General features: G+C 45.3%; 1 protein-coding gene across 1 annotated transcript in view; it reads left to right on the top strand.

Annotated features, from left to right (window-relative positions):
- The window catches only part of FLT1 (fms related receptor tyrosine kinase 1), a 155,671-nt gene extending 142,454 nt beyond the window's left edge, over positions 1-13,217 (top strand). The window contains exon 31 of the mRNA XM_039501796.1: positions 11,136-13,217. Coding sequence (XP_039357730.1) covers positions 11,136-11,337 — 202 coding nt within the window. The 3' untranslated portion in view covers positions 11,338-13,217. The remainder of the gene's footprint in view (positions 1-11,135) is intronic.
- Positions 13,218-13,429: the final 212 nt, after the last annotated feature.

Raw genomic sequence — 13,429 nt, 5'->3', positions numbered from 1 at the left:
GCTATGCAAGTCATCCTAATAAAGTGGCCATAAAATCTTGATAACTGAACCAATCCCTCATATGTTCTGCCCATGGATGTGTGTTACAGATTTAAAAAAAAAATGTAAAGCACTCATTTTGACATGATTTCTTGTACCCTTGCAATTGAAAAGCCATGTATAACAATACATATGGACTGTGCAGGGCTCAGAGAACAAAATGACTCTAAAAATGACCTAAAATAGTTTTTCTTTAAACAGACATGCCATTTGTAAAGTCTGATATCTTGTGGCATTCCAGGGCAGCAGCAAGTGCTACTTGTCTCTGTGAAGCCTAGAAATCTCCCTTCTTTAATGGCATAAAGCTCTTGTTTCTAAGACTACGATTGGTGCAAGGCTGTGTATTGTTCTTCAGGACAGTGTCATTTTGCAAAGAAGTTACAGTTGCAGAAGAAAAGGGAATGTTTTGGTGGCAAATTGACTTTTTAGAAATGGTGGCTGTTAGGAGAATGTGAGAATAAGTCCTAAAGGGAGCTAGATTAGTTAGCAGAGAACAGGTGAGGTGGTCAAAAGCAATTTGATGACAATTTGTAACAGTGTTATGCTGGAAGATGTTACTAGCTGCCATCAAGCGGGTCTTCAATATATAAACAATCACAGACCTGATTAAAGCTTCTGGATGTGCTAAAATACCCCTTTCCTTCAGGCTAAATGGAAGGAACAATTAAATGTCACTTTATGTAGTGATAGCTGGAAACAATAGGAAGTTACTGCCCAAGACACTGGGCTACATGGTAAAGCCTGAGCAGGGCAAGCCATGTGATCTGAGGAGTTTCGCTAGGACTGGTGGTAAACACAGGAGCTAGGGGATTGGTTGCAGGGTGTGCTTGAGAGGCAGAAAATGGGGGATAAGCCAGCAGACAGCAAGAGAAATGGTCAAAAGCATGGCCCTGAGAAGGCACAGAGAGACAGAGCTCCATGGAGATGGAACTGATCAGAGGGGGCAGACGTGGAGATAAACAGCAGGTACTTTCTGTTTCCTAATGTGTTCAGAAAATAGGACTTTGTGTACAGTCTTTGTAAATAAATAGGATTGCATCAAAGGAATATTTGATTCCATCATCAATTTCTCCTCCTAATAGCTACAACTTTGCAAGGCCTCAAATATTGGCCAACAACTCAGGTCAAAAGGGGAAACTGTAGTGTCATACTATACTGGTCACATGTGTGCTGAAGGTCTTGGACTCATAAGTGCAGTAACAGAAAGAAAAAATGGAGTCCATTAGAGATATAGAAAAATAAATTCTTTTGATTTAAGACTTCCAAGGACACATGGGTATTTAGATCACAAGACTCCACTACCAGCTTCAGAAGAAATGTGTGCCTTTATAAAGGCCTCCCTAAGAGGTTGGAAACCTTCTAACTACAACCTTTTAACTGGAATTCTCTAGCTCTCAAGACTTGAGCAAGCTAAAATTCCAAGCCAGAGAAAGCAGCTCACCTAAAGTAAGTTTCTAAGCTAAAATAAACTTTGAGCCATATTAAACTCCCAAATTGGAATAAACTCCTCAGAGCTAAAACGGAGACCTTTATTGGATTAAACCTCCCAAACTAGCATGTCCTTCAGAACCAAAAGAAGCCCTTCCCTAGGCAAAAACCCAGCATAACCCCAACCTCTCCGGATAGGAACACGCTCCCTCTCTAGACTAATCTTCCAGAATGGAGTGAATGCCTCATCGCTGAAGGAAGATTTATCATAGAATCATAGAATCATAGAATTCAAGATCAGAAGGGACCATTATGATCATCTAGTCTGACCTCCTGCAAGATGCAGGCCACATAAGCCGATCCACCCACTCCTTTAGCTCCTGCCCCATGCTTCGGAGGAAGGCGAAAAACCTCCAGGGCCACTGCCAATCTTCCCTGGAGGAAAATTCCTTCCCGACCCCAAATATGGCGGTCAGCTGAACCCCGAGCATGCGGGCAAGACTCTCCAGCCATACCCTCTGGAAAAAGGTTATATCATGTCATTGACCCATTGTACAATTTACCAGTGTGGCACTTAATTGACCTATTGACTAAGCCCGTTATCCTATCATACCATCTCCTCCATAAACTTATCTAGCTTAATCTTAAAGTCATGGAGGTCCTTCCTGTTTCCTCGGTAGGCTGTTCCAGTATTGCACTCCCTGATGGTTAGAAACCTTCGTCTAATTTCAAGCCTGAATTTCCTGACTGACAACTTATATCCGTTTGTCCTCGTGTCCACATTAGCACTGAGCTGAAATAATTCCTCTCCTTCCTGGTATTTATCCTCTGATATATTTAAAGAGTGCAATCATATCTCCTCTTATCCTTCTTTTGGTTAAGGAAAACAAACCGAGCTCCTCAAGTCTCCTTTCATACGACAGACCTTCCATTCCTCGGATCATTCTAGTGGCCCTTCTTTGTACCCGTTCCAGTTTGAATTCATCCTTCTTAAACATGGGAGACCAAAACTGCACACAATACTCCAAATGAGGTCTCACCAACGCCTTATATAACGGGACTAGCACCTCCTTGTCCCTACTAGAAATACCTCGCCTAATGCATCCCAAGACCGCATTAGCTTTTTTAACGGCCACATCACATTGCCTACTCATAGTCATCCTACGATCAACCAGGACTCCTAGGTCCTTCTCCTCCTCCGTTACTTCCAACTGGTGCATCCCTAGCTTATAACTAAAATTCTTGTTAGTCATCCCTAAATGCATAACCTTACACTTCTCACTATTGAATTTCATCCTGTTACTAATACTCCAGTTTACCAGGTCATCCAAATCTCCCTGGAGGATATCCCGATCCTTTTCCGAATTGGCAATACCTCCCAACTTGGTGTCATCCGCAAACTTTATCAGCCCGCTCCTACTCTTGGTTCCCAGGTCAGCAATAAATAGATTGAATAAAATCGGACCCTGTCATGGGATCTCACCCCCACTTTGAGCTTGTGGGTTCAAAGAGGGGACCCGCAGGTATTCTCCCCCCACCCTAACCCTTAGGGTAGGATTCCTTCTCGCTGCCACCAGTCAGGTTAACGTGTCTGACGCACGGCCTGTCCCCCAAGCTTCCCCTGGGGAACCCAGATTCAAATCCCTTGAATCTCTACACACAGGGAAGCAGCCCACTTCCCCCCTCCCTCTCCTGCTCTCTCTCTGCTTGGAGACAACCCTTGTCTCCACCGAGTGGCGCCTAGCTTCCTTCCCCTGAATCCACAGGTAAGGAACTTAACCAAGTCCTGAACTTAAAAGAGTTTATTAAAAGAATAAAAGAAAGAAGAGAAAAAATACACAATCTCTATGAATCCAAGATAGACATTCATAGGGTCTAATCCTATTAATCCCTGGAGAAATTTCTCCCTTTTCCTCAGTACAAACAATACAGGCAAAATTACGAATAATCAATGCAAACACACAGAATTGCAGACACAAGATTCTTATATGCAATTACCCAGTTCTTCTAATACTCACTAGCTTGACTAGAAGAAATTAGTTCAGAAAGATGAGCAGACTTGGTTAAGCGTCTGGTCTGGTGTAGGTCCAGACGGCTAAGAACTCAGAACAAAGAACACAGAGACCCAAGTTCCCGCTCTCTGGGATTTTCAAATTCTCTTCCTGATTGGTCCTTTGGTCAGGTGTTTCACCAGGTCTGTGTTAACCCTTTACAGGTAGACCTTAACCCTTAACTAACTACTTATGACACGCCCCCCAAATCACCAACAGTGGGAGCACTGGCGGTGATTTCCTCCTAAACTGCAAAACCAACAGAGTAATAAACACATGCACTATTACATATACTACTAAGCATATAACATGTAAAGAACACTTTTAGCCACTAGATTCTGGGAAACTGTCACGAGAGAGTGCATCAGCAACTTTGTTGGAAGCTCCTGAAAGGTGTTGAATTTCAAAATCAAAGTCTTGGAGAGCTAAACTCCATCTGATAAGTTTTTTGTTGTTTCCCTTGTTAGTATGAAGCCACTTTAGTGCAGCATGATCGGTTTGTAGCTGGAACTGCCGTCCCCAAAGGTATGGGCGTAGCTTTTCCAAGGCATACACAATGGCGTAACACTCTTTTTCACTGACGGACCAGTGGCTTTCCCTCTCAGACAGCTTCTTGCTGAGAAACACGACAGGATGGAAGTTGTGATCCGGTCCTTCCTGCATTAGTACCGCTCCTACCCCACGTTCAGATGCATCAGTGGTAACTAGGAAGGGTTTGTCAAAGTCCGGGGCCCTTAATACAGGGTCAGACATGAGCATCGCCTTAAGCTGGATAAAGGCTTCCTGACACTCATCAGTCCACTTAACTGCATTTGGCTGGGTTTTCCTGGTCAGATCAGTTAGTGGAGCAGCGATTTGGCTGTAGTGTGGTACAAATCGCTGTAATATCCGGCCAAACCTAAGAAGGATTGGACCTGTTTCTTTGACCTTGGGACAGGCCACTGTTGGATAGCCTCCACCTTGGCCTGTAGGGGGTTGATGGTTCCTTGACCCACCTGGTGTCCTAGGTAAGTCACTCTATTTTGGCCTACTTGACACTTGTTGGCCTTAACAGTTAGTCCTGCCTGCCTGATGCGCTCAAAAACCATTTTCAAATGTTCTAGGTGTTCAGGCCATGAATCAGAGAAAATGGCCACATCATCGAGGTATGCAACTGCACAGTCTTCCAATCCTGCTAGTAGACCATCCACCAGCCTTTGGAAGGTGGCAGGTGCATTCCGCAGTCCGAATGGAAGCACAGTAAACTCATACACCCCTGCATGGGTGATGAAGGCAGATTTTTCCTGGCGGGTTCATCTAGTGGTACCTGCCAGTATCCCTTGGTTAAATCAATGGTAGAGATGAACTGGGCACGTCCCAACTTTTCCAATAGCTCATCAGTGCGTGGCATTGGATAGTTGTCTGGACGAGTTACAGCATTGAGCTTACGGTAGTCCACACAAAAGCGTATTTCCCCATCTGGTTTGGGAACCAGAACCACTGGAGATGCCCATGCACTGGTAGAAGGGCGGATGATACCCATCTCCAACATGTTGTCAATCTCCTGTTTAATAGCAACTTTGGCATGAGGTGACACCCTGTAGGGTGGGGTCCTAATTGGGTGAGCATTACCTGTGTCAATGGAGTGGCAGGTTTGCTCAGTCCGTCCTGGGTTGGCTGAGAACAAGGGCGCGAAGTGAGTGCACAGCTCCTTGATCTGTTGACGCTGCAGACGTTGCAGGGTTGTGGAGAGTGTAACCACTTCCACACCACCATTTCTTTTACCTTCGTAGTAGACACCTTCAGGCCACTCGGTGTCATCTCCTTCCTGAACTGTAAAGTGACAGACCTGTAATTCTCTGGGATAAAAGGGCTTTAGAGAGTTAACATGAAACACTTTAGGCTTTAAAGAGGAATCAGGGAATGTTATGAGGTAGTTAACAGCTCCCAGGCGCTCCTGGACCATGTATGGTCCTTCCCAGGACGCTTCCATCTTATGGGCCTGTTGCGCCTTCAAGACCATGACCTGGTCTCCTACCTTGAAGGACCGCTCCTTGGCATGTCGATCATACCAGACCTTTTGCTCCGCTTGAGCATCTCTTAAGTTCTCTCGAGCAAGGGCCCAAGAGTCTCGGAGGGTGTTTTGAAGGTTGCTTACAAAGTCCAGAATGTTAGTCCCTGGAGGAGGTGTAAACCCCTCCCATTGCTGCTTTACCAGCTGTAATGGCCCCTTAACCTCATGGCCATACACCAGCTCGAATGGTGAGAATCCTAAACTGGGATGTGGAACAGCCCTGTAGGCAAACAGCAACTGTTGTAACACTAGATCCCAATTATTGGAGTGTTCATTGACGAATTTGCGGATCATGGCCCCCAATGTTCCATTAAACCTTTCCACTAGGCCATTAGTTTGGTGATGGTACGGGGTGGCAACCAAATGATGCACCCCATGAGTTTCCCACAGGTCTTTCATGGTCCCTGATAGGAAATTTGTTCCCGAATCGGTAAGAATTTCAGAGGGCCAACCCACCCTGGTAAAAATGTCAGTTAAGGCCTGGCACACAGTTTGAGCCCTGGTGTTGCCTAGAGCTACTGCTTCCGGCCATCTGGTAGCAAAGTCCACAAAAGTCAGTATGTACTGCTTTCCTCTGGGGTCTTTTTTGGGAAAGGACCCATAATATCCACAGCTACTCGCTGAAATGGGACCTCAATTATGGGAAGTGGCTGGAGAGGGGCCTTGACCTGGTCTTGAGGTTTTCCTACCTTTAGGCATACCTCACAAGACCGGACATACTTCAACGTCCTTGCCCATCCCCTCCCAGTCGAAGGACCTTCCCAACCTGTCTTTGCTTCGGTTCACCCCAGCATGGCCACTGGGATGATCATGGGCTAAGCTTAAGAGCTTTTCCCGGTACTTTGTCGGAACTAGCAACCGTTTTTGAGGATGCCAGCCCTCCTGGTGTCCACCATAAAGACTTTCCTTGTATAAAAGTCCTTGGTCCACAACGAACCGGGATCGGTTAGTGGAGCTGAGAGGCGGTGGGTTGCTGCGTGCCGCCGCCCATGCTTTCTTGAGGCTGTCATCGGCTTCCTGCTCTGTCTGGAACTGTTCCCTTGAGGCGGGAGACACCAGTTCCTCTGGAAGTGATGTAGGTGATGAGATTGTTTCTGTTGACTGTGAACCGCTCTCCGCTGGTCCACGAGGTGTTATTTCAGGCTCCGGCTGAGCCTCTAGGGTAGGGTTGTCTGCTGGTTTTTCCAGTTCAGGCCCGTTGTCGCCCTCTGGCGGTGGAGTTGTAAGCGCTGGCGTCGGTGCTGGCGCTGGTACTGCCGCTGGTTGCTCTTCCAGTTCCGGTTCTGGGACTGGCTGTACTATGGCTGCTGTAGGTGTTGGCATGGGATCCGGTTCCACCACGTCTGTCTGGGTCTCTGGTAACACAGACGGGGTCTTGGTGGATGGCTCAGGAACAGGGATGGGTGCAGCAGCTCGTCTGGCTTGGCTGCGTGTAACCACTCCCTCTGTTTCTGGCGGCTCAACGTGATGGGCCAAGTGGTTGCCCAGTATCATGGGGACAGAATAATTGTCATAGACAGCAAAAGTCCACGTCCCTGACCAGCCCTTGTACTGGACAGGTAAACGCACTGTAGGTAATGTTACAGGTTTTGACATGAAGGGGCGAACTGTCACTTTGGTTTTCGGGTTGATGAATTTGGGGTCCACGAAGGTTCGGTGGATAGCTGACACATGTGCTGCAGTGTCTCTCCATGCGATAACTTCCTTTCCGTCCACTCTCAAAGTTTCCCTAAAGCATATGGGTATTTGAGAGATATCTAATTCCGGGTTTCCTTGGTGTGCAGGTGCAAGGAGTTGGACCCGGTTCAGGTTCTTTGGGCATTTGGCTTTGATATGCCCCAGTTCATTGCATCCAAAACATCGCCCACTTGATGGGTCACGGGGTTGTGTTGGTTTACTGGAAACTGGTGAGGTAGAAGAAGAGGTAGGGTGTGACTGTGCTTGGGTTGTAGGTGTGGGCTTGATTGGCCCTCGATGGTAAGGTTTAGTCTCGGTGGGTACCTTGTGTAATTTGCTCCCTTTGGCAGTAGCTTTCGTGTTGTCTACTGATGCCATCCATCTGGCTCCAATCTCTCCTGCCTCAGTGAGAGTTTTTGGTTTACCATCTTGGATGTAGCGTCTAATGTTCTCAGGAACACCATCTAGGAACTGCTCCATCATCATCAGGAGGTGTAGGTCGTCTAGCTCCTTAACCTTGGATCCTGATATCCATGAGAAATAGTGTTTTTCCAGGTAAGCAGCGTGCTCTGGAAATGACATCTCTGGTTTCCATTTCTGGGCTCTGAAACGCTGACGGGCGTGATCAGGGGTGATGCCCATTCTGAGTCTGGCCTTGGTTAGGAACAGTGGAAAGTCGTCCATCTGGTCTCTAGGCATTTCAGCTGCCACAAGGGATAATTGTCCGCTGAGCTGTGACCTCAGCTCCATCATGTATTGGTCTTTAGGAAGACGGTATCCAATACAGGCCCTCTCAAAGTTTTCTAAAAAGGCCTCAACATCATCACCTGCCCTGTAGGCGGGAAATTTTCTCCGAAAAGTTTGATCAGTAGGTGGATGGGGTGGTGGATTATGCTGCTTAGCCTGTTCTACTTCCAGAGCCTGCCTCTGGATTTCCAGATCTTTCTCTCTTAATTCCATTTGTCTGATGTGGTCTGCCTCTCTGGCTTTCTGGTCTGCCTCCATGGCTGCCATGGCCATCTGGTGTTCTCTCTCTTTGGCTTCCAGGATTTTTATTTGCAATCGAGCAAGCTCTAGTTGGTCACTTGTTTCCGTCATATCTGTGCCTTGGGGTGCTGGACACCCCCTCCCTGTTTATGATAACTTGAGTAAAGAAAGGGTAATTAATCCTGTGTATAGCAAATTGTGTGTTGCAACTCTCTATTGTTCTGTACTGAGCAATAGGGAAAATCTAAAAAACTCTCTGTCTCTCTGCGAGAAAAGACTAGTGAAAATCTCACTGGCTTCCTGGCTTCTGCATTTCAAAAGTCACAGGAAAAAAAAACTGGCTTCAGGAGCTTTCTCTCCTCGCCAAACCTGTTTTCCTTGTTGGACGGGATGAGCTCGGAGGAGCACTCCCCCCACCCAAGGAATCCTGATCACACAAAGGAGGGACACACCTCCTTGCAACCAGAGCTAAAAACCTCTGTCTTGAGAATCCTTATCTGCCCAGCAAACCTGTGAGGGCACTTCCCCCCACCTAAGGAATGCACACACTTTCTTTTCCTCCAAGGTGCTTTTCTATGCCACCCGAAAGAAAACTGCTTTTTCCTCAAGCTGCCTGTCCAAGCAACCCAAAAGAAAAACTGCTTCCAACAAAGCCTGCTGGAAACTCAATTCCCTCCAGCCAACCTGGCTGAAGATTTCTTCTAACAATGTGTTCAAACTCCGCTGCCACCATGTCATGGGATCTCACCCCACTTTGAGCTTGTGGGTTCAAAGAGGGGACCCAGGTATTCTCCCCACCCTAACCCTTAGGGTAGGATTCCTTCTCGCTGCCACCAGTCAGGTTAACGTGTCTGACGGGCCTGTCCCCAAGCTTCCCTGGGGAACCCAGATTCAAATCCCTTGAATCTCTACACACAGGAAGCAGCCCACTTCCCCCTCCTCTCCTGCTCTCTCTGCTTGGAGACAACCCTTGTCTCCACCGAGTGGCGCCTAGCTTCCTTCCCCTGAATCCACAGGTAAGGAACTTAACCAAGTCCTGAACTTAAAAGAGTTTATTAAAAGAATAAAAGAAAGAAGAGAAAAAATACACAATCTCTATGAATCCAAGATAGACATTCATAGGGTCTAATCCTATTAATCCCTGGAGAAATTTCTCCCTTTTCCTCAGTACAAACAATACAGGCAAAATTACGAATAATCAATGCAAACACACAGAATTGCAGACACAAGATTCTTATATGCAATTACCCAGTTCTTCTAATACTCACTAGCTTGACTAGAAGAAATTAGTTCAGAAAGATGAGCAGACTTGGTTAAGCGTCTGGTCTGGTGTAGGTCCAGACGGCTAAGAACTCAGAACAAAGAACACAGAGACCCAAGTTCCCGCTCTCTGGGATTTTCAAATTCTCTTCCCTGATTGGTCCTTTGGTCAGGTGTTTCACCAGGTCTGTGTTAACCCTTTACAGGTAGACCTTAACCCTTAACTAACTACTTATGACAGACCCAAAACCGAACCTTGAGGAACTCCACTGGTAACCCCCCTCCAACCTGACAGTTCCCCCTTCAATACTACCCTCTGCAGTCTCCCCTTTAGCCAGCTCCTTATCCACCTCTGGATTTTCATTTCGATCCCCATCTTTTCCAGTTTAACCAGTAATTCTTCATGCGGCACCGTATCAAACGCCTTACTGAAATCCAGATATATTAGATCCACCCTATAGTTCCTTAGCTCCACCCCCTAACAGGTTCTGGCCAGTTAGCCCTCTTCACCTGACTCAAAATGGTTTCTGAGCACCAACAGACAGAATTTTGTGACTATCTTTTCCCCAGGCAAAAATACCTAGGGCTTTATTGTTAATAGTAAAGGTAATTAAGTTGGAGGAGCTTAGTCTTGGCAGGGGTTTGTTCCAGCCCTCAGGGGCTATTTCAGCTGAGGAGTTTAATGTAACTCAGAAATGTATGATAGCTTAGAAGTTACCAATGCTTATGGTTTAGTGTAAGTCTTGTAATATTTGATGCTTTTCCTAGACCCTGGGTCATACAGATATGCTGGAATATTTGCTTTTTTTTTTTTTTTTTTGGAAAAGGTAAAGAATCTTTACAGTTGTAGGGAGAAGATACTTGAAAATTTAACCCTTAAAGATGTAAAAGCCAGAAAAAGAACTTCCTTTAGAAGTTTAGGGGCATCAGGCAGTAGGGGTTCCATAGCACCTTGGAAAGCATATGTCCTATAGCTCAAAATGTAAGAATTTGTAGAATCTAACAGGAGCTGTTGCCCCTCAGCTCCCCAAATAAGAAATGCCTTGTGCTACATACAGAGGTTTTGATGCTTCATTTTTCTTTCAACGATCTTATTGCCTAAATACAAATTTAAAAGCTTCCTAAAAGCTCTAACCAATGCCTGGCAGGTTTCTTCCGTGGGAATCTAGCGTGGTAGCTGGGAGGGGGAAGTGCATGAGTACTTAGAAACTTACTCTTTAATTCTTGAAATAACCCTGTTGAGCCCTGACCATTTAAAATAAGGTTACTGGAGGGTAAGGACACAAAATAAGAAAACCACCACCTTCCTGGGGATTGGAGGGCTCAGGTGATAGGCTCAGTGTCTTATCACTCTCGTGAATGATATCACATCAAATGCAGCCCAAGTTAAGAGTGATCAAATGTTATCCCATGATTACATGGTGGCCTAAATGCAGAGCTGGTCCCATGTATTTTGATGATGTGCTTGGGAGGCACAAGTTCCCTTGTGTACACAATCCCAGTCAGTCCCTACAACACCGTGCTCGCCACAGCCAATGAATGGGGCTGTTTCCTTCCATGCTGTCTCATTCAATTCACTAAAAATAATCTTAGATACTTTTCCCCCCATGCACTGAAAGTGACACTGCTCTGTTTTACAGTCTGAAAGCTGCCAGCAGGAGCAAGGAGTCCGTTCTTTCTGGAATGACCAGGCTGAATTTCTGCAGTTCCAGCTGTGGCCACCTCAGTGAAGCTAGTTGGAGATTTCCTTATGGTAACATAGTGCTGGAAAAAATGAAAGTGTGCCGTTCTCCTCCTCCTGATTACAATTCACTGGGGTTTTATTCCCCCCCACCTGTTTAAGAAGTTCTGTGCAAAGATTCAGATGCGTATTTTAACGTGAACCAGCTTTTTCTAAACACTGTCAGTTCAAAAGCTTCTGCCTGAAACAGCTGCAGTTTGTGTGATCTTAAAAGCTTTCTCTCCGCCTGCCCCCAACCAGGCATTGACAAACTCAGATGACCTGCTTTTCTACAGATGGCACAAAGTGTGATGTGTGCTTTTAAAATTAAGTAGGGCACCAGTGCTCAGGGCCTAGCTTTCTCAAGTACTGAATCTCTGTAGCTCTCCCAACAGTTAATGGGAGCGACAGGAGCTCCGTACCTTAGATGACTGGTTCCCTAATGTTCATGTAGAAGACCCCACTTCAGTTTCTAGTCCCTTTCAAAGGATGGGAGTCCCATGGAAGCAGCATGCCCTGCCCCACAGCAAGGGTGGTCTCCTGTCACTTAACATAATCCATTCTCAATTCAGATTCAGGAACAGCTTTGAGATCTGACAACAAGAATACAATGCCACTCTCCTCAGGCAAAAAAAATCAGGGCAGTATAGTACCTTTAATGCTGAGGGAGTCAACAGTGGGCAAGAAACTGTGTGCGATCGTCAAGGTTACACTGCAAGGCCCATTGGAATCTGGGCCCAGTGGACTGAGAGGTCCCAATGCAGTAGTGAGGGGAAAGCAAGTGGGAGAAAACAAGTCTACCTGCGTGGGAGTGGGAGAAAGGGCCCACTTCCTGGAGCTCAGGATGTACAGCCTCTGCTTATAGAAGTTTGAGGGAGGATTAATGCCTTGATGAGCATGGCATTCTGGTAGATCAGGGCTTAGATTTAATCCATTCTTAGACCATAAGAGATCTGAAGGCCTCCCTGGACCCAGGAATTTCTACACACACCACAAAATGCAGTTGTCAAGAATACATAGAAATGAAAAATCTGGGACTGAAATAATGAAAATTACAGATTAAATAGAAGCTTTATCAAGCTTGATGGGGCACTAATTCAAGCAAATCTTCTTGAAGGTTGCACTTTGTCTTCCCAAGAATGTGCGCTGGAAATTATTTTAACTAGAGATAATTTAAGCCAAGTATTGTCTACACTACCTACTGGACCAGCTGACCTATTGTACTGATTGCTGACTGATTCCCTTAACTAACAATATGCCAGGATGGCCAATAAGCTCTGCATGTTGCTAAATTGAACAAATGTTTATTAGATGCCTTGCCAGGGTTCCTAACCCGTAACTCACCATATAATCCTTCTTTGGGAAGCTATGGTGACTCTTCTATACATGCACAGTTGACTTTCAAATTTACTTAACAGTGTTGGTATACAGCAGCAAAAGTATTTGTTAGTAATTTGCACCAGACATTATGTATATTGACTATGAAGAGAAACAGATGGTCTTAGTTTTAAAAGCTGTAAAGATGCACTATCCCCCTTCATCTTTGTATGCAATATTCATGTAAAAAATGCCTTCGATAAAGCTTACCCTATTAAAGGTTTGGAGAAGGAGAAAATCCCTTTCTCTCAATTTGAGGAAAAGCAGCCATGTACAGAGCCCTAGAGTGAGCTGTGTGCAGTAGGCTATTGAAGCATGCTCTGGATACACTTCAGCTGGCATCCATCCTAACTCAGGGGACCATTCATTCTAACTATGACCCATTTGCTTGGTCTCTTACTGGTGGAGCAGAATTTATCTTGATCCGTACCTACGGGTGATCCACAAAATGTTTCCCCCTTTCAATCCACCCAAAATAATTATTCAGGGATAGTGCATCTCTAGAGGAGTGTGTTGCACACTGTACATTTATAAATATGCTTTTTGTGCATAAATATTTAAGAAAACTGGAATATTAAGATTACTTTTATATGAACTTTACTAAAAATGTCTTTGGATGTGAATAACTCACACTTACGTCTTACATTTATCTTTTTATATCAAATGTATTTTAATTGCTAAATTCACATAATAAACAAGTTCTGAATTTTGCTTGGTTAATTAACTGAATATATGGGTCAAAGCTTCCTGGAAAAGACATCTCTTACCATTAGGCACAACAATTTAGACATCTCTGTGGAGATAGTGCCCCAGATTTGCTCACAGCTGAGTGGTCAC

The sequence above is a fragment of the Mauremys reevesii genome, linkage group 1 (assembly GCF_016161935.1).
Source record: "Mauremys reevesii isolate NIE-2019 linkage group 1, ASM1616193v1, whole genome shotgun sequence".
In the NCBI taxonomy this organism is placed as follows: domain Eukaryota; kingdom Metazoa; phylum Chordata; order Testudines; family Geoemydidae; genus Mauremys; species Mauremys reevesii.
The sequence above is the reverse complement of the archived record's forward strand: the minus strand, read 5'-3'. Positions and strand labels throughout refer to the sequence as shown.